Source organism: Anolis sagrei, chromosome 10 (genome assembly GCF_037176765.1).
Source record: "Anolis sagrei isolate rAnoSag1 chromosome 10, rAnoSag1.mat, whole genome shotgun sequence".
NCBI lineage: Eukaryota > Metazoa > Chordata > Lepidosauria > Squamata > Dactyloidae > Anolis > Anolis sagrei.
In genome coordinates this window covers 31,173,573-31,194,285 of record NC_090030.1, presented here as the reverse complement: position 1 = coordinate 31,194,285, position 20,713 = coordinate 31,173,573, and the positions used below count along the sequence as shown (strand labels likewise).

The 20,713-nt window shown below is 43.9% G+C and overlaps 1 protein-coding gene across 2 annotated transcripts in view; it reads right to left on the bottom strand.

Annotated features, from left to right (window-relative positions):
- The window catches only part of LOC132763093 (vascular endothelial growth factor receptor kdr-like), a 290,667-nt gene that overhangs the window by 145,308 nt on the left and 124,646 nt on the right, over positions 1–20,713 (bottom strand). For both annotated transcript variants that reach the window (XM_067471671.1, XM_067471670.1), the window contains exons 8-9: positions 19,178–19,292; positions 16,613–16,785 (exon numbers count right to left, since the gene is read on the bottom strand). In XM_067471671.1, coding sequence (XP_067327772.1) covers positions 16,613–16,785; positions 19,178–19,292 — 288 coding nt within the window. The remainder of the gene's footprint in view (positions 1–16,612; positions 16,786–19,177; positions 19,293–20,713) is intronic.

Genomic DNA, 20,713 nt, shown 5'->3' with positions numbered 1-20,713 from the left:
TTCCTCCCTTGTTCCGTGCGAGGTTTCCTTGGCGGAGGAGGGAGCTGTGGCTGTGGGACTTGTCTACAGCCTTGCTCTCCTGCACACTCGGAGGAGGGAAAAGTGCGGTGGGAGTGAGGGAGGAGGAGAGATGAGGATCCTGTTGGGAAGACATGGGGAAAGGGCTCTTCTTTCAGCCCTACACACTCCCGCCAGGACCCTGACCCGAATATAAGCCGAGGGGAGGTTTTTCAGCCTGGAAAAAAGGCTGAAAGACTCAGCTTATAGTTGAGTATATACGGTAATTTAACTGGGTTGTAAATAATGTGCAGGGTGGGAGAAAGAAGTCTTGTCTGTTTGAGGCAAGTGTGGATGTTGCCATTGGCCACCGTGATTAGCACTGAATAACCTTGCAGCTTCAAAGCCTATGTGCTTCCTGCCTGGGGCAATTATTTGTTGGGCGGTGATTAGCTGGCCCTGATTGTTTCCTGTTTGGAATTCTCCTTTATTTTTAGCGTTGTTCTTTGTTTTTAGATTTTAGATTTTTTTAAAACACTGGTAGCCAGATTTTGTTGATTTTTCAAGGGTCTGGAGAACAAGCCCCATGAGGAGTGGCTTAGGGAACTGGGCATGTTTAGCCTGAAGAAGAGAAGGCTGAGAGGAGATATGATAGCCATGTATAAATATGTGAGAGGAAGCCACAGGGAGGAGGAGGGAGCAAGCTTGTTTTCTGCTTCCTTGGAGACTAGGACGCAATGGAACAATGGCTTCAAACTACAAGAGAGGAGATTCCATCTGAACATTAGGAAGAACTTCTTGACTGTGAGAGCGGTTCAGCAGTGGAACTCTCTGCCCCGGAGTGTGGTGGAGGCTCCTTCTTTGGAAGCTTTTAAGCAGAGGCTGGATGGCCATTTGTCAGGGGTGATTTGAATGCAATATTCCTGCTTCTTGGCAGGGGGTTGGATTGGATGGCCCATGAGGTCTCTTCCAACTCTTTGATTCTATGATTCTATGCATTCTTCCTTTCTGTTGAAATTGTCCACATGCTTGTGGATTTCAGTGGCTTCCCTGTGTAGCCTGTCAAGGTGGTTGTTGGAGTGGCACTGCAGACTAACTCAACCAGAGAAGCCAGCCATAGCAGAGCACCTGATGAACCAACCTGGACACAGCAGATTACTTGAGAACACTGAAAAGCTGGACCACTCTAACAACCACCATGTCAGACTACTCAGAGAAGCCACTGAAATCCACAAGAAGCAGGTGGTCAGAAAGGAAGAAACCATGAAAATGAACTAAATCTGACTCCCGGTGATGGGGAGATATTGGAAAAATAGATATTTATTTATGCATATATTGTATGTATTGTTTATATGTAATTTATATTAATTGTATTGTATTTATTGTATTTGTTTATTGGTTTTGTTTCTATTGATGTGTTGTTGGGCTTGGCCTCGTCTAAGCCGCTCCGAGTCCCTTGGGGAAATGGTGGCAATAAAGTTATTGTTGTTGTTGTTGTTATTATTATTATTATTATTATTATTATTATGCACTTTACAAGTATTGAAATGTATAGAAAAATCAGGTTCTCTCTTTGTAAGAAAGCCAGCAGGACAGAGAAGGAATGTTGAAAGGGAGGAGAAGGGGGGCATGTTATCTATACATTCTAGTAGGGCTAGGCAACCACGGAAAAATTTGTTTCTAAACTCGATTCATTTTTAGGGGGGTTTTGCGTTTCGATTTTTAAAAGAATTCCGAAATTTTTCTTTAAAAAAGTTCGATATTTACGAAATTTCGGAAATTACGAAACAATAACGAAACAATTACGAATTGATTCGTTAATGGCGGACGCGATCGCGCAATACGCTAAAAAAACCTCCAAATGGGACAGGGGGAACTTCTGAAGCTTCCCTCTCCCTCTGTTGTTGACTGTTGGTGCGATAATTATATATTTTTTTCACTGATAAAACAAACAGCAACCCTAAGACTTGCACCAGACATGCAGAAGTAATAACGAAACGATTTCAAAACGATTTCGAAACAATTACGAAACAATTACGAAACGAATTGAAAAAAATCGTTTCGTTTTTTAGTTGCTCCTGAATGGTTCAATATCGCTTCGTTATCAAAAAAATAACGAATTAATAACGAATTATGAAATTAACAAACGAAACCGCCCAGCCCTACATTCTAGAGAGAGAGAGATAGCCCAGCATCTAACTTCTAAGTAAGGAGCCTATCTCTCCCTCCTGACAGGTCAAAGTAGGCCCCTTGATTGATGAATGTAAGCTGGATGCTGCTCTTTAGAGAGAAATACAGAGACATGCCTTTTGTATATGTTAGAAGATAGAATTTGATATTTCTATGATGCTAAAGTGATGCAGTGAATGATGTCAATGTATGTAGAAGCATGTTTCTTTGTTTGCCTGCATTTGAAGTGTATAAAAGGCCGTCAACGCCTTTATCAAGCACTCTGGTTGCTTTTGGACACAGTTCCACTCCAGGGTCCCAGCTGGAAATAAATGTACTTTTCTTTCTCCGATAAGGATCTCTCTTGATATTATCTCTCCTATCATGCTGCAACATCAGTATTAAAAAACTCTAAAGTTATAACTGCAAATAGAGAACAACACTCAAAAACAAGGGAACTTCAGAAAAGAAACAATCAGGGACCGCGAATCACCTCTCAACAAAGGATTCCCCCAGGCAGTAACAAGCCACACCTAAAAACTGCCAAGCCATCAAAGGCTAATTAAGCTGTCCAATTGAAACATTCACACCTAGCTCCAAGAGACTCCCACTCGGGACATTATTCCACAGATATATAAACCCAATTTTCCTGGTTTCCAACAAACCTCACAACCTCTGAGGATGACTGCCATAAATGCAGGCGAAACATCAGGAGAGAATGCTTCTAGAACATGGCCAGACAGCCCGAAAAGCCTACAACAACCCACTCTAAATTGCTCAATAACAAAACTGCATCAGGGTGCACCTCACATCAAGGCAGAGTGGTGTCGTGGGTTGAGGATTGAGGGGAGACCAGGCTTCAAAACCCTGCTCAGTCTTCTGAGCTGCCCAGATGCCACACTTGGAGGGAAAGCAACGCTTCTGGGTTTGTCTATCTGAGTCTCCTTTCCGATGCACATCCTTTAAATATACTTAACATGCAAGGGCAAGGCTTTCCCTCCACTGTGATGTGAAACACAAAAGGGAGCTCAAGCTGAGCTCAACTGCTGGTGTGAGATCTGACTGGAATAGCAAATGCAGTTCTCCGCTGCTGGGCCGGAGAGAGCCTTTTCCGGCTTGCTACGCCTCAGACTGGAGCAATGCAAATGTCACATGGGACTCATGGCTGAAGCATATAGAAGCCCCCAGTGACGCAATGGATTAAACCCTTTTGCTGGTAGAACTGAAGACTACCAGGTTAGAGGTTCGGATCCGGGGAGAACATGCATGAGCTCCCTCTGTCAGCTCCAGCTCCCCATGTGAGGATATGAGAGAAGCCTCCCACAAGGACGGTAAAACATGAAAACATTAGGGCGTCTTCTGGGCAATGTCCTTGCAGACAGCCAATTCTCTCACACCAGAAGTGACTTGCAGTTTCTCAAGTCGCTCTTGACACACACACATACATGGATGAAGCAGATTATCTCGATCCATTTCAGTCTGGTCATTGGACTGGCTGCTGGGATAAAGGAGCCACACACGGCCTGGATCATTGCCCTTCCTGGCTCCCACAAGAGCCAAAGAGAGGACAAGGATAGGCTTGCTTGATTTTTAAAAATGGTTCAAAACGTGTTTCAGATGTAGAGGGCACTGGTGGTTCGATTCTAAAGTCAATTCCGATTTTCACAGAAAAAATGTTCAAAACTTTTTGAAACTTGCGAGACTTCCGAATCCTTCCTTAAGGGTTTGAAAGTGTTATTTCCTGTTTCATTGGGTGGTCTTTATTTTGGAAGTAGATGTTTTACTCATCCACTCTGGTTTAAAACGGCTTCCCGGACTTGAGACAGAAGCGAGGGGAAAGGAAAGAGAGGAAATTCATCCACTCTGGTTTAAAACGGCTTCCCAGGCTTGAGACAGAAGCGGGGGGAAAGGAAAGAGAGGAAATTCATCCACTCTGGTTTAAAACGGCTTCCCAGGCTTGAGACAGAAGCGGGGGAAAGGAAAGAGAGGAAATTAATCCACTCTGGTTTAAAATGGCTTCCCAGGCTTGAGACAGAAGCGGGGGGAAAGGAAAGAGAAAAACAGAAGCAGGGGGAAAGGAAAGAGAGGAAATTCATCCACTCTGGTTTAAAACAGCTTCCCAGGCTTGAGACAGAAGCGGGGGGAAAGGAAAGAGAAAAACAGAAGCAGGGGGAAAGGAAAGAGAGAAAATTCATCCATTCTGGTTTAAAACGGCTTCCCAGGCTTGAGACAGAAGCGGGGGGAAAGGAAAGAGAGGAATTTCATCCACTCTGGTTTAAAATGGCTTCCCAGGCTTGAGACAGAAGCGGGGGGAAAGGAAAGAGAAAAACAGAAGCAGGGGGAAAGGAAAGAGAGGAAATTCATCCACTCTGGTTAAAACAGCTTCTCTGGCTTGAGCCGAGGCCAGGGACCAGAAGCAGGGAAAAGCTGTATCATTTCCAACTCACTCACTGCTTCATAACAGAAATGGCAGAAAAAGCTTCAGAAGGGCAAAGGGACTTCCAGTTTCCTTAAAAACTTCAAAATCGCTTCAAAAAGCAATTTTTCCGAATCTTTCTGAAGATTCTTTTTCGAATCTTATGAAGAATCCTATCGAACCTAACCATGCCTAGACAAGGAAAGGAACAGGCAAGAAAGGAAGGTTCCATTTTGCCTAAAAAAACTCATGCTGTCACACACTGAGTGCCTGTTATCCTAAATAATTGGGACCAGAATGACTTTGGATTTTGGAGTTTTCTAGCAATTGTTACATTAGCAGTCAACACAGTTTTTGGTGCTTCAAGCGTTAGCCCTGTTTCTGGATATATTTGACCTTGTTAGGGGACAGGGAAGAGGCAGGACTACTTAATGCCTTCTTTGCCTCAGTCTTCTCAAAAAAAGAAAGCTGTCCTCAATCTCAGCAACATGGAGCGGATGAAGGATTAGGGGAAATCCAGTGCCAAAGAGGAAAACAAGTCTTGCAGATGACACCAAATTGGGAGGGATAGCCAATACTCCAGAGGACAGGAGTAGGATTCAAAACGATCTTGACAGATTAGAGAGATGGGCCAAAACTAACAAAATGAAGTTCAACAGGGACAAATGCAAGATACTCCACTTTGGCAGGAAAAACAAAATGCAAAGATACAGAATGGGGGACGATGATGCCTGGCTCGAGAGCAGTACGTGTGAAAAAGATCTTGGAGTCCTCGTGGACAACAAGTTAAACATGAGAGAACAATGTGATGTGGTGGCAAAAAAAGCCAATGGGATTTTGGCCTGCATCAATAGGAGCATAGTGTCTAGATCTAGGGAAGTCATGCTCCCCATGCTCTGTTCTGCTTTGGTTAGACCACACCTGGAATATTGTGTCCAATTCTGGGCACCACAATTTGAGAGATATTGACAAGCTGGAATGTGTCCAGAGGAGGGCGACTAAAATGATCAAAGGTCTGGAGAGCAAGCCCTATGAGGAGCGGCTTAAGGAGCTGAGCATGTTTAGCTGAAGAAGAGAAGGCTGAGAGGAGATATGATAGCCATGTATAAATATGTGAGAGGAAGCCACAGGGAGGAGGGAGCAAGCTTGTTTTCTGCTTCCTTGGAGACTAGGATGCGGAACATGGCTTCAAACTACAGGAGAGGAGATTCCATCTGAACATGAGGAAGAACTTCCTGACTGTGAGAGCCGTTCAGCAGTGGAACTCTCTGCCCTGGAGTGTGGTGGAGGCTCCTTCTTTGGAAGCTTTTAAACAGAGGCTGGATGGCCATCTGTCAGGGGTGATTTGAATGCAATATTCCTGCTTCTTGGCAGAATGGGGTTGGACTGGATGGCCCAGGAGGTCTCTTCCAACTCTTTGATTCTATGATTCTATGATTCTTCCAGGAACACCTGGCTGCTCAGGGCTGGATCAGTTCAAAAGCATCTATCTTCCCTCACTCAGCCTTCCTTATGGTCCAGCTCTCACATCCGTAGGTGACTATGGGCAATACCATTGCTGAACTGTTTAAAATTCTGAAAGAGGATGCTGTTAAGTGATGCATGCCATATGCCAGCAAATATGGAAAACACAAGAATGGCCATCAGACTGGAAAAAATCAACTTATATCCCCATACCAAAAAAAGGGAAATGCTAAAGACTGCTAAAACTTCCGAACAGTGGCCCTTATTTCTCATGCCAGGAAGGGAACGCTCAAGATCCTGCAAGGAAGACACCAGCAAGACATGGAGAGAGAGTTTGTATTTCTAGGTGGGAAGATGACTGCAGACACAGACTGCAGCCAGGAAATAAGGAGACGCTTCCTTCTTGGGAGGAGAGCAAGGACCAATCTTGATAAAATAGTGAAGAGTAGAGACATCACACTGGCAACAAAGATCCGCATTGTTAAAGCAATGGCATTCCCCATAGTCACCTACGGATGTGAGAGCTGGACCATAGAGAAGGCTGAGCGAAGGAAGAGAGACACTTTTGAACTGTGGTGTTGGAGGAAAGTTCTGAGAGTGCCTTGGACTGTGAAAAGATCCAACCAGTCCATACTTCAAGAAATAAAGCCTGACTGCTCATTGGAGGGAAGGATATTAGAGGCAAAGATGAAGTATTTTGGCCACATCATGAGAAGAAAAGAAAGCTTAGAGAAGACAGTTATGCTGGGGAAAATGGAAGGAAAAAGGAAGAGGGGCCGACCAAGGGCAAGATGGATGGATGGCATCCTTGAAGTGACTGGATTGACCTTGAAGGAGCTGGGGGAGGTGACAGCCAACAGGGAGCTCTGGTGTGGGCTGGTCCATGAGGTCACGAAGAGTCGGAAATGACTGAACGAATGAACAACAACATCATGTCTCCTCTCAGCCTTTTCTTCTGCAGGCAGGGGCGGCTCGTCCATTATGCAAAGTAAGCGGTCGCAGAACACTTTTTTTTGCCAGGGGCGCAGAGGCACCTCTGTAAATGTCCCTCGACCGCCACCTGAGGAGCGCCCCCTCAGCTCACAACAGCCCTAGCAGTCCGGGGGGAGACTCAGCTTTCTTGCCTCGCTGCCGGGCGATCCTCTTCCCAAAGGGGCCGGGTCCTTGAGCCTCGCCTAGCTCCTCTCGTTCCAGCCACCGGTTGCGTGAGCAGAGCCGGCGCTCAATCGTTCTCCACGTTCGATCCCTTCCCCATGACCGGCTCCCTTTCCCGATCCCCGGCGCTCCACCCGCCTCCTCTCCTCTCCCCAATCCGCGGGTGGGCCAAGGGGCGGAGCCATCGTGTCTGGCCCGCTTCGGGTCCGGAGGCGTGTCTGAAGACCCCAGCGTGCACACCAAAAGTCGCCTCTTCTCCTGACTTTCTCTTCAGCCATTGGGACCAAGAGAGAGAGAGAGAGAGAGAGAGATCCCCTCCGGCTGGAGGTATCTCCCACCTCCGCTCCCTCCTTTGTTTTTGCGCCTACCTACAGGAAAGGTGGGCATCTCCACCTCTCTCTCTCTCTCTTTCTCTCTCTCTCGGTCCCAATGGCTGAGGAGAAAATCAGGAGAAGAGGTGACTTTTGGTGCACTTGCCGGGGTCTTCAGGCACGCCTCCGGACCCAAAGCGGGCCAGGCAAGGAAGCAAGTGCGGCAAGTGTAGTTACTGGGATGTATAGTTCACCTACAATCAAAGAGCATTCTGAACTCCACCAATGGTGGAATGGAACCAAATATGGCACACAGAACTCCCACAACAAACAGAAAATATATATCAATGATTGGTTGGGGGGGGGGGGTGCCAAAATACTGTTTGCTTACCTTTGAAAATTACCTAGGGCCGCCTCTGTCTGCAGGCTAAACATGCCCAGCTCTTTAAGCCACTCCTCAGAGAGCTTGTTCTCCAGCTCGCTGACAACACTTTGGCAATCAAAATGAAATTCACAAATAAAGGATGGGTGAGACCTGGCTTGGAAATAGTCCATGGCAAAGGAACCAAGATCTCTTAGTAGGCCATGGTCCCAAATATTTCAAATACAGGATATTCAACTTCTACAATGTAGCAAAACTTGGTTCAGCCCAAGAGACAATACTAGGAAATGGTTGCAAACTTGCAGTCGGCTTGTTACATTTTGTAAAACAGCTCAAAACTTGCCTTTGTCCGAAAAGCCTGCGAAGAGGCCTCTTGGATTGGGTTTATTTGTTCTGGGGCAAGAATTAAACTTACTCGTTGCTTGACCCTAAGTAGTGTTTTAATCCCCTGCCCGCACAAGCTTGCCATGGCTGTTTTCTCCCTGGTTTCCCTTCTTGGCCGGCCAGGACGCATCGGTGGCCAGCTGCTTGCAAGGAGCGCCCTTTGCTCCCTTCCCACCCGGTTCAAATACTTCAAGGCATTTCGCTTCTCAAAACCTTGGCTCAAGACTCAAACATAATCCGGGAACAACACAAACACAGCGAGCCCACCAGCTTCTTGGAAAGCCCTTGATGTACAAATATGTACAGGGGAAATGATATTTTTCCTCTTTCCCATTAAGTGTGCGGTCACCTCCCGGAGATGCTAAAATCCTACATGCAAAGCCAGCAACAAGGTTACGTTCCTCTTGCCAAACCTATTTCCATCTGCCAATGGGATGGATCAGGATTGTGGGTGGCCCATGCTTAGGGTTGCCAAATACCTCCAGTAAGCCACCCCGAGTCCCCTTTGGGGAGATGGTGGTCGGGTATTGTGCAGAAGTCATTGTTACTATGTATGTGTTTAACTGTTAGAGTATATATTTGTGTTTGTAACAGTAGCTAAAACTAGAGTTATCTGGTTTGAATCCACAGTGAGCGTTGCCAAGGAGACCAGGCAGGCTAGCTCAGGAGAGTGAGAAGTGGGCGGAGCCAAGCAGGAAAAGTTAGGTGCGCTTTTAAAAAGAGCAGAGTGGAGGCTTGAAAAGCCTGGGAGAGAGGTGTGTGTGAGCAGCTGGAGGTTTTTCAGTCTAGGAGGGCTGAAGAGAGAAACCTGGCCAGTTTCTTTAGTCAAAGAAGACTAAAGGAAGCTTGTTAAGATCCCTAGTCAAGGAAGGACTAGAGATTAGAGATTTGATCAAGGAAAGATCAAATTGGAAGGCTATTCATAGTAGGAAACATTGTTCACTAAAGAGCTTCACCTCAGTAAAAGTTAGCCACGAGCTGTGTGATCTGGAAGAGTGGACTGTATTACAAACCAAGTGATATTCAAAGTTCTATAAGTTATTTAACAGCCTGCAACCATACGCTTTGTACACAATAAACTTGTTATCTTTTGTTGAAACCGTCTCATCTCAACTAATCTGCGTCTGTAGAGCCAGATCTCATCGGTGGTACCTCAAATACCTCACGTTGGTGGCAGTTACCTTAATTTACAAATAATAATTGGCCTCCTCCATAACATCCACACCTGTACCATTGGTTTGCACACCTGTACATTTGGTGGCAGCGGTGGGATTAAAAAGTGCCTGAGGTAAAATACCTCCATTATTAGGGCCTGCCGTTGCCAACCTCATCAACACAACCAACCTGTGCAATAATAAGATGATGATTATGATGATGATGATTATTATTACCCCCGGTTTGCTTCTGATACTGGTCAAAGGACATTTAGTAGAATGCCAAGTTTTTAAATTTTGTACTTTTAAATACAATATGATTGTACCCTTGGTTTCCTTCTGACACGATAAATAAAATATTCAAGTCTGCGGGGAGGAACACCCATCCACCCAACAATGAGATCTTGACATATTCTTTGCTGTACATTGGGGAGCAATTCTTTACTAACAATGAAGCATTCACTGCTTAATAATAATCATCTTTATTTATGCCCCACCACCATCTCCCCAAAGGGGACTCAAGGCGGCTAACATGAGGTCAAACCCAAAACATACGATGCAGCAAAATAAAATACAAAATAACATAAAAGTTACATCACAACAAAATACATAAAGCAACAAAATAAAATAAACAGTGCAAAATAACATAATGAAAGTCGAACACAAAGGGCGGGTCGAATGCACAAGATAAAAATGATAAAACCCTGGATGAGATAGGAATAGAAAAAAATGTATTTGTAAGGGAGTAATATTATCACCTAGGGAGTAATAAATGACCCTTTTTCTTGGAGCTGGCATCCTTGCAATCAGCAACGTATTTACAGTAATTGCAATAATGCCCCCCGATTAATTCCGATCTGCAACAAGAGGCCGCTCGGGCATGAAATTGTACACAAACATGGGCACGAAAAGCTTGCGAAAACCATTAGCGGAGATGGCTGGCATCCAGAGGGCAAGAGCGTCGTTTGTTTGCTGCCCACCAATTTTACGCCGACTGGCTTTGTGTTTGGACCTCCATTTACATGAGGAACAGCCTATCCTTTCATGCATCCTGGGGCGGGCATATGAGAAAACCCATTAGCCCCGAGCGGTGCGCCGCCCAACCAACCGGCACTAACTCCGAAGGCCATGTGAGAAATCGAGGGTATGCCAGAGTCAAATGAGATTTCTGTGAACCTTGCCCTAGAAAACTATTCACCTGTCAGGCTGAAAAGGAAAGGCACAAGGACTAAATGCAAAATGCCAGGACAGGCACAGATGGTTCTGCAACAGAGGTGGATGCACCCCCTTAATCCCACTTTTTTAGTTCTAGAAGCACTCTGCTAGCTCTTCAAAGTCTCTCACGTCCAAAAATTGAGTGATTTGAGGGTACTTCCTGCTCCAAATCATGCATATAGCCCCTCCAAACGTACAAATGCACACATAGAAATACCACCATCGCACTAAGCATCTAAGAAGCTCTAAAAATGCATGTTTTCCTGTACAGGTTGGCTCATCATTCGCCTCAGTTGATCTCCTTCATTTTGGTGACTAAAAGGAGACAGGTCATAAGAAGCTGCCATACACAATGGGCGATCTTGGACCCTTCTCACTTGGCATCTCAGAAAAGCAATAAGTGATTGGGCTGCTGTAATTTTTCCGGGCTGTATGGCCATGTTCCAGAAGCATTCTCTCCCATGTTACTGTTGCACTCCAGAACAGGAATAACTCTCTGACTTTAAACACAGCACGTTGCATAGGAAAAAAACAATCCTTTTATTGAAGACTAGCTGTATTTGCCACATGTTGCTGTGGCCAATCTTCCCTCCCTCTTTCTCTCCTTCCTTCACTCCTTCCTTTCCTTTCCTTTCCTTTCCTACTTTCCTTCTCTCCTTCCTTCCTTCTCTACTTCTTTCCATCCTTCCTTCACTTTTTGCTTTCATCCTTCCTTCTCCCTTTCTTTCTTTCCTTATCTCCTGCTTTCTCTCCTTCTTTCCCTCCTTCCTTCGCTCCCTCTTTCCTTCCTTTCCTTTTTCTTTCTTTCTCTCTTTCTTTTTTTAAAAATATTCTTTATTGAAATGTTCATAAAAATAGAAGCACAACACAAATAGCATAAAATTGGAGAGAGAAAAAAGAAGAAAAAAAAGAAAGAAAAAAGAAAAAAAGAAAGAAAAAGAAGAAGAAAAAAGGAAAAAAGAAAAAAAAAGAAAAAAAAGGAAAAGTCATGATAGCTGATGGTAAAAACAAAGGGGGGAAAAAGAAAAGGGTAAAAAAAAAGAAAGAAAAAAATTAAAGAAAGAAATTTGACCTCCTGGTATCTTCTGGAAGTCTTCTCTATAGATTCGTTTCACATTTAATTCTTTGTCTCTCTTCTTTCTCACTTTTTATCTCATTTCCGTCTATAATCGTCTTTCTAAGATTACTATTTCTTTTTTCTTCTTTTTTAAGTATTCCGTAACTTCGCTCCAGTCTGTTTCTTTTCTTCTTATTTCTCTATTTTTCAGTAGCAAGAAGGTAAGTTTATCTAACTTCCTAATATCTATCATTTTTATTGTCCAATCGTCCACATTTGGAATCTCCTCTTGTCTCCATACTTTGGCATAGCACATTCTCGCAGCCGTTAGTGCCAAAAATAGTATTTTGTCTTTATCCTTATCTAGATTTCTGTCACACATCCCTAGCAGAAATAGCTCCAGTTTTCTCTCTTTCCTTCCTTCCCTATTTCTTTCTTTCCTTCCCCCTTTTCTTTTCCTTCCACTTTCTCTCCTTTCTTCCTTCTCTGCCTCTTTCCTTCCTTCCTTCGCTCTTTGCTTCCATGCTTCCTTTTCGCTTTCTTTCTTTCCCTCCCTCCCTCCCTCCCTCCCTCCCTCCCTCCCTCTTTCTCTTCTTTCTTTCTTTCTTTTTTTCTTTCTTTCTTTCTTTCTCTCCTTCCTTCCTTCCCTCCCTCTTCCTTTTCTTTTTTCCTGTATCATCATTTAGCTTTTCAACATTTAGCTTTTGGGGGTTTTAAGTCCTTTTCCTTTGCTGGGGGAGTCGTTTTTGCACCTGCGCTGTAGCGCCTTTTTGCTTATTTGGCTTTTTAAGTCCCTTCCGCTGTATTTTTCAGTGTTTTTATGAGTGATGGTCACTCATTGGCCTGATAGGGGTATTGTGTCCAAATTTGGTGTCAATTTGTCCAGCGGTTCTTGAGTTATGTTAATCCCACAAACTAACATTACATTTTTATTTATATAGATAAGTAAAAAGCAGCAAAGTAAAAAAAAAACACTTTAAGGAAATAGGTAAATCCAATTAGGTAAGAAGATAAGCAGGAACAAATTAATTCAAGGTAGAGTTCAGCAACGTCCAAAAAAGCGAAGTCCACACATCTCCAATGCAATCCAAAAAATCAGGAAAACATTGCTCCAAGGCTTGGGAAAGCAATCATGAAATCCAAAACCATAAACAAGAAATATCTTAGCATGCAACTTCAAAGCAAGGTTTCCATAAAACAAGGATGAGAACTTGGTGTGATTCTAAATGATGCTTCATCTGACTACACATCCCAAACTTGAGACTTTTATCCCCTCGTTAGCTAGGTCACTAGCGGTCAGAAATTGGTTTCTCTTTAGTTGAGGCTTTGTTATTGTTTTCTGCTGAAGCCTGGCAGATCGCCTAAGTCTTTGCACAGCCCTCCTATAGAATCATAGAATCAAAGAGTTGGAAGAGACCTCATGGGCCATCCAGTCCAACCCCATTCTGCCAAGAAGCAGGAATATTGCAGTCAAATCACCCCTGACAGATGGCCATCCAGCCTCTGTTTAAAAGCTTCCAAAGAAGGAGCCTCCACCAAGACTAGGATTGGCTAGAAAAATGGGGCAGAGCCTAAGTGGTCTAGAGGAAAAAAGTGTCTTTTAAACTGAGGCTTGAAGTCCCAGTTTAGTCAGTTGGAGTTTGGGTGTAAAAGAGAGAGGAAGAGTTGGTGTTAGTCAGAGCAAGTTTGAGTTTAGTGAAGAAGATTGGGTCAGTCTTTTGTGAAGTATTCAGAGTAGCTATTGAGTAGATAGCTAGAATACTGTTTTGTGGAGCAGTACCCCGTTAGTGGCCTGTTCAGGGTTTTTGGCTAGATTCCTGAGGGGAATTTTGGGCCGATACCTCATTTCCTGAAGTAACGCCTGGCAGGGACGAGAGACAGGGCCTTCTCAGTGGTGGCCCCTCGGCTGTGGAACGCCCTTCCCGCAGACGTTAGATCGGCCCCCTCCCTGCTGGCGTTCAGGAGAAGAGTGAAGACCTGGCTCTTTGAACAGGCATTTAATTAAGCAGTGCAATCAACTGATTGAGCTTGGAACTTGGAATAATGGACGAGGAGATCAGATTATGACTTTACTGATGAGACGTGATGGATTAGTTAAATGGATGTATTGATGTTATACTGATGTACTGATGTATTGTTATATTGATGTAGTTGCCTTAATTACTGTTTTAAATGCTAATGCTAATGTTGTGCACTTTGTATATTAACCCGGTTGTAAACCGCACTGAGTCGCCTACGGGCTGAGAGAGTGCGGTATACAAATAAAGTAAATAAATAAATAATAAATAATTTTCTGTGGTGGAACTTTGAAGACTTGTAACCCAGAAGATTTTAAGATTTTGACTCTAACGCAACCACAAGCTTTTTATGCCAGTATTTTACTGAAACCGCTAAGTATTTGTACCTGAATATTTCAAGCTTGTTTAATAAATGTTCTTGTCATTTTGTCAACTTATACAAGCCTCAGTGTGAATACCTCTGTGGTCAAAATAATACTAAAGTCAGCTTCTCAGCAGCCTCTAAGAAACTATAGTGGCACAGTTTGTTACAGAACAAACTCTCAATATTACCTCAGCCTGAATAATAGTGCAATGATGGCAGCGGAATTTGTTTGAAGAATCAGTTTAAGTCTCTCAGTTCCAGTGGTTCCCAGTTCCTAACTTTTAAATATACAGTGGGTTCAGCAACCATACTCCCTCTACCTTTTGTGAGCGTATATAAATTTGGCTGAGCAGCGTTGGGATTATTCTATATATTTCCCTGTCTATAAATAAATTAAATTAAAATCTCTCTTACTTGCTGCATTATTATACCATATAACTCAGAATATCAAGGCAGATAATCCACAATTCTGCTTGGAACTGGATTATCTGAGTCCACACTTCCATATATAGTTAAATGTGGATTTTATACAGCTGTGTGGAAGGGGCCTTACTCTACTTGCTTTGCCTTGTAGGTCTATCAACACCTAGAGGAACAAAGGTATGGAAGCAAACACACTACCAAAAGAGCTCTGGATCTAGGTTCTGCAACTTGGTCGGTCCTCAGCATCTTGACAACAAAGCTCCTATGCAAACAAAGGACAACACCTCAGTCTCAGGACACATCTCCAGACTTTTCCAGAGCTAGCATTCTAGGCCATGCTTAGCGCAGCGAGTTAAACCGCCGGCTGTAGAAAATGTTGCCAACCAGAAGGTTGGCAGTTCAAGCCACAGGTTGGAGTGAGCTCCCACCATCAGTCTAGCTCCTGCTTACCTAGCAGTTCAAAAACAATAAAGTGAGTATTATTATTTATTATTATTATTTACCTTACTTATATACCGCTGTTCTCAGCCCGAAGGCGACTCACAGCGGTTCACAACAAACAAGAACAGCAAAAATTCAATGCTACAGAATAAAAAACAGTTAACAACCTAACACATTACATAATTAATAACAATTACTACAATAATTCATTATCGTCTCATCATCAAAAACATGATCCAGATTCGTAGATCAATAGGTACTGCTTTGGTGGGGAGGTAAAAAGGTGTCCATGAAGACATGCTGGGAATTTGATCAGGAAGGCGTCCACGGACAGCAAAGCTCCTCGGCATGGAAAATTAAACAACAGCACCTCCCCATGGCTAGAGTCGAGCACAGCCTCCAAATGCCAGAGATGGAAAAAGATGGGAAGCCTTTTCCTCTGTTTATGTACTGTCGGTCTTTGTTAATTGTATCATGGCATTGAATGTTTGCCGTATACGTGTTCTGTAATCTGCTCTGGCTTCCCTCGGGGAGATAGGGCAGAATATAAATTAATTATATTGTTGTTGTTGTTGTTATTGTTAGATACACAACAAAATTAGTACACAGCAAACAAGATGACTATGTATTGTCGAAGGCTTTCATGGCTGGAATCACTAGGTTCTTGTGGGGTTTTTCGGGCTATAGGGCCATGTTCTAGAGGCATTTCTCCTGACGTTTCGCCTGCATCTATGGCAAGCATCCTCAGAGGTAGTGAGGTCTGTTGGAATGAGGACAATGGGTTTATATATCTGTGGAATGGCTGGGGTGGGGCAAGGAGCTCTTCCCTGCTGGAGCTAGGTGTGAATGTTTCAACTGATCACCTTCATTAGCATTTGAAGGCCTGGCTGAGCCTGGGAAAATCCCCTGTTGAGAGGTGTTAAGATGCGCCTGGTTGTTTCCTCTCTGCTGTTTTGCTGTTGTAATTTTAGAGTTTTTTTAACTATGCTATGACTATGCTGACTGTTGCGTTGGATCACACATCAGACACTTCCCAAGTATCGAGGACTGTGTGGTGTATCGAAGATCCATTTTGTCAGCACTGATTGTCTTTAAGTGCAGGCCAAGGTCTTTAGGCACTGCACCCAGTGTGCCCATCACTACTGGGACGACCTTTACTGGCTTGTGCCAGAGTCTTTGCAGTATATGTGTTCTGTAATCCACTCTTAGTCCCCTTAGAGTGGAATATAAATAAAGATGATGGTGATGGTGATGATTATTATTACGACAGATCTGAAGATGTGGAGAGTGTTCCCATTTCTTAGAATCCCTCTGGTAGGCTTAAAACTGAGCCTGGGATTCTGGGAAGTGAAGTCCAAAAATAGCATTCTTAACCCCTGCATTTAAACACCCTCCCCGCCACTCCTTGGTATTTATTAATATCTCCTTGTTGGAGTAATAGTCATAGAATGCTTGAACAGCCCTTGTATGCCTGCATATGAACATCCTTGGGACTCTATCATTTCTTCAACATCTATTATATTTTGAAGCCTCTTCTAGTTGATTGAATCCTTGACCATCTACAAAGATGGTACTTTGAGTATTATCTAGGATAGCCTTGAATGTCGAGCACAGCTTAGGCTGTCATTCTCGTATGGAAGCAAAGAAATCTCCAGTGCTTACCTAACACAACCAGTTGGATGGTGTGGTTTTTAGAGAGGCCATGCTTCGCGTTGTTGAGGAGTATGGTGTAGTTCCCTGCATGCTTTGCACTCACGTCCCTGATGATGAGTCTGTACTTTGCAGGATCGGGTTCATAGCAGTTGTTTGTGGGCAGTGGCTTGCCGTCCTTGTACCTGTGTTGACCCACAAGAATGAAGGAAAGTTAAGATGGGAAAGAGAGGAGAAACCCTTGGATTGATTGGGTTGTTGTCATGAAGCTGGTCTAGATCAGTGGTTTCCAACCTTTTTTTGACCACTTGACCAGGGACCACTCTCCAACATTAGTAGCAAAAGGATTACGAATCAGTTTTTGGTCAAGTGTAGATTTGGTTTGGTTATTTGGGGCACTGATTCAAAAAATTGTATTGGATAGACCACATCAGCTCTAGCTCCTGATACAGAACATGTACAACAGTAGTTCCCAACCTTTTTTGACCAGGGGCCATTTTGACCAGGGACACCTCTCCAACATTAGCACCAAAAGGGTTACGAATTAGTTCTTGGTCAACTTTAGATTCGGTTTGGTTATTGGGGGCTGATTCAGAAAACTGCATTGGATAGACCACATCAGCTCTATTTTCTGATACAGAACATATACAACAGTAGTTCCCAACCTTTATTTGACCAGGGACCACTCTCCAACATCAGTACCAAAGGGTTACGAATTAGTTCTTGGTCAACTTTAGATTCGGTTTGGTTATTTGGGGCGCTGATTCAGAAAACTGCATTGGATAGACCACATCAGCTCTAATTTCTGATATGGAACATATACAACAGTAGTTCCCAACCTTTTTTTGACCAGGGACCCCTCTCCAACATTAGTACTAAAAGGGTTATGAATCAGTTTTTGGTCAAGTTTAGATTTGGTTTCGTTATTTGGGGTGCTGTTTCAGAAAATTGCATTGGATAGACCACATCAGCTCTAATTTCTGATACAGAACATATCAACAGTAGTTCCCAACCTTTTTTTGATCAGGGACTACTTGACCAGGAGCCACTTTGACTAGGGACCCCTCACCAACATTAGCACCCAAAGGATTAAGAATTATTTTTTGGTCAACTTTAGATTCGGTTTGGTTATTTGGGGCGCTGATTGAGAAAATTGCATTGGATAGACCACATCAGCTCTAGTTTCTGATACAGAACATATATAACAGTAGTTCCCAACCTTTTTTTGACCAGGGACCCCTCTCCAACATCAGTACCAAAAGGGTTACGAATTAGTTCTTGGTCAATTTATATTCGGTTTGGTTATATGGGGTGCTGATTCAGAAAACTGCATTGGATAGACCACATCAGCTGTAATTTCTGATATGGAACATATACAACAGTAGTTCCTAACCTTTTTTTGACCAGGGACCCCTCTCCAACATCAGTACCAAAAGGGTTACGAATTCGTTCTTGGTCAACTTTAGATTTGGGTTGGTTATTTGGGGTGCTGATTCAGAAAATTGTATTGGATAGACCACATCAGCTCTAGTTTCTGATACAGAACATATACAACAGTAGTTCCCAACCTTTTTTTGATCAGGGACCACTTGACCAAGGACCATTTTGACCAGGCACCCCTCTCTAACAATAGAACCAAAAAGGCTACGAATCGGTTTTTGGTCAACTTTAGATTCAGCTTCTTTTTTTGGGTTGTTGCTTCAGAAAATTGCATTGGATAGACCACATCAGCTTTAGTTTCTGATACAGAACATATACAACAGCAACAACAAAATATGATTTCATTGACTTTTATGAACCTATATATTATATGCTAATGTTTTTAATTGTATTCAAACCACCTCAAATGAGCCATATCGAAGCCACACCAAACAGATTCCTAATATTGCATTATTTGCACTGCCCCAAACGCTTGGTCCCACAGCCACGTCTTCACCATCTTTCTGAAGGACAGGAGGGAGGGGGCCAATCTGATCTCACCAGAGAACAGAGGCGCCACCACTGAGTAGGCCCTTTCTCTCATCCCTGCCAATCGTGCCTGTGATAGTGGCCGGAATGAGAGCAAGGCCTTCCCAGAAGATCTTAATCTCTGCAGTGGTTCATAGAGGGAGATACGTTCAGACTGGTAAGTTGGGCCAGGGCCATTTAGGGCTTTATAGGCCAAAGCCAGTGCTTTGAATTGTGCTCGGTAGCAAACTGGCAACCAGTGGAGTTGGCACAACATGGGAATTATGTGCTCCCTGTATGATGCCCCAGTTATTAACCTGGTTGTGGCTCATGTCTGTTGCAGATGTATCTATTAAATCAGTTCAAAGTAATTCCCTGATTGGGTTGTTGTAGGTTTTTCAGGCTGTATGGCCATGTTCTAAAAGCATTCTCTCCTGACGTTTCGCCTACATCTATGGAAGGCATCCTCAGAGGTTGTTAGGTCAGACCTCACAACCTTTGAGGATGCCTGCCATAGATGTAGGTGAAACATCAGGAGATAATGCTTCCAGAACATAGAACAGCCCAAAAAACCTACAATAACCTAGTGATTCTGGTCATGAAAGCCTTCGACAATTCCCTGATTCTTACCAGGTCACACGGGGATTGGGAACAGCATCAACCTTCCAAGTCAGTTTCAGCAACCGGTGTCCTTCCAAGATCTCATAATACTGCTTCTTCTTATACACGTGGAGGAAAGCTTTCTCTTTAATAAAGAAAAAGAATGACAGGCATTAACATCACAGTTGCTTTGCAGAACCATCCAAAGGGTACAGGTAATAAAATACTCTCTTCTAGTATTTTCTACAAAGATACAGAATGGGGGACGATGAAGCCTGGCTTGAGAGCAGTATGTGTGAAACAGATCTTGGAGTCCTCGTGGACAACAAGTTAAATATGAGCCAACAATGTGATGTGGAGGCAAAAAAAGCCAATCGGATTTTGTCCTGCATCAAGAGGAGCCTAGTGTCTAGATCTAAGGAAGTCATGCTCCCCATGCTCTATTCTGCTTTGGTTAGACCACACCTGGAATATTGTGTCCAATTCTGGGCACCACAATTCAAGAGAGATATTGACAAGCTGGAATGTGTCCAGAGGAGGGCGACTAAAATGATCAAGGGTCTGGAGAACAAGCCCTATGAGGAGCGGCTTAAGGAGCAGGGCATGTTTAGCCTGAAGAAGAGAAGGCTGAGAGGAGATATGATAGGTAAAGGTAAAGGTAGTCCCCTGACATTAAGTCCAGTCATGTCTGACTCTGAGGTGTGGTGCTCATCTCCATTGCTAAGCCGAAGAGCCAGCGTTGTCCATAGACACCTCCAAGGTCATGTGGCCGGCATGACTGCATGGAGCGCCGTTACCTTCCCGCCGGAGCGGGTACCTATTGATCTAGTCACATTTGCATGTTTTCGAACTGCTAGGTTGGCAGAAACTAGAGCTGACAGTGGAAGCTCACGCCGCTCCCCGGAATCGAACCTGCGACCTTTCGATCAACAAGCTCAGCAGCTCAGTGCTTTAACCCACTGCGCCACCGGGGGCTCCATGGAGATATGATAGCCATGTATAAATATGTGAGAGGAAGCCACAGGGAGGAGGGAGCAAGCTTGTTTTCGGCTTCCCTGGAGACTAGGACACGAAACAATGGCTTCAAACTACAAGAGAGGAGATTCCATCTGAACATGAGGAAGAACTTCCTGACTGTGAGAGCCGTTCAGCAGTGGAACTCTCTGCCCCGGAGTGTGGTGGAGGCTCCTTCTTTGGAAGCTTTTAAACAGAGGCTGGATGGCCATCTGTCAGGGGTGATTTGAATGCAATATTCCTGCTTCTTGGCGGAATGGGGTTGGACTGGATGGCCCAGGAGGTCTCTTCCAACTCTTTGATTCTAGGATTCTATGATTCTAGGATTCTATGACTGTGAGAGCCGTTCAGCAGTGGAACTCTCTGCCCCGGAGTGTGGTGGAGGCTCCTTCTTTGGAAGCTTTTAAGCAGAGGCTGGATGGCCATTTGTCAGGGGTGATTTGAATGCAATATTCCTGCTTCTTGGCAGAATGGGGTTGGACTGGATTATGGCCCAGGAGGTCTCTTCCAACTCTTTGATTCTATGATTCTATGAGGAGGAGGATAGCATGA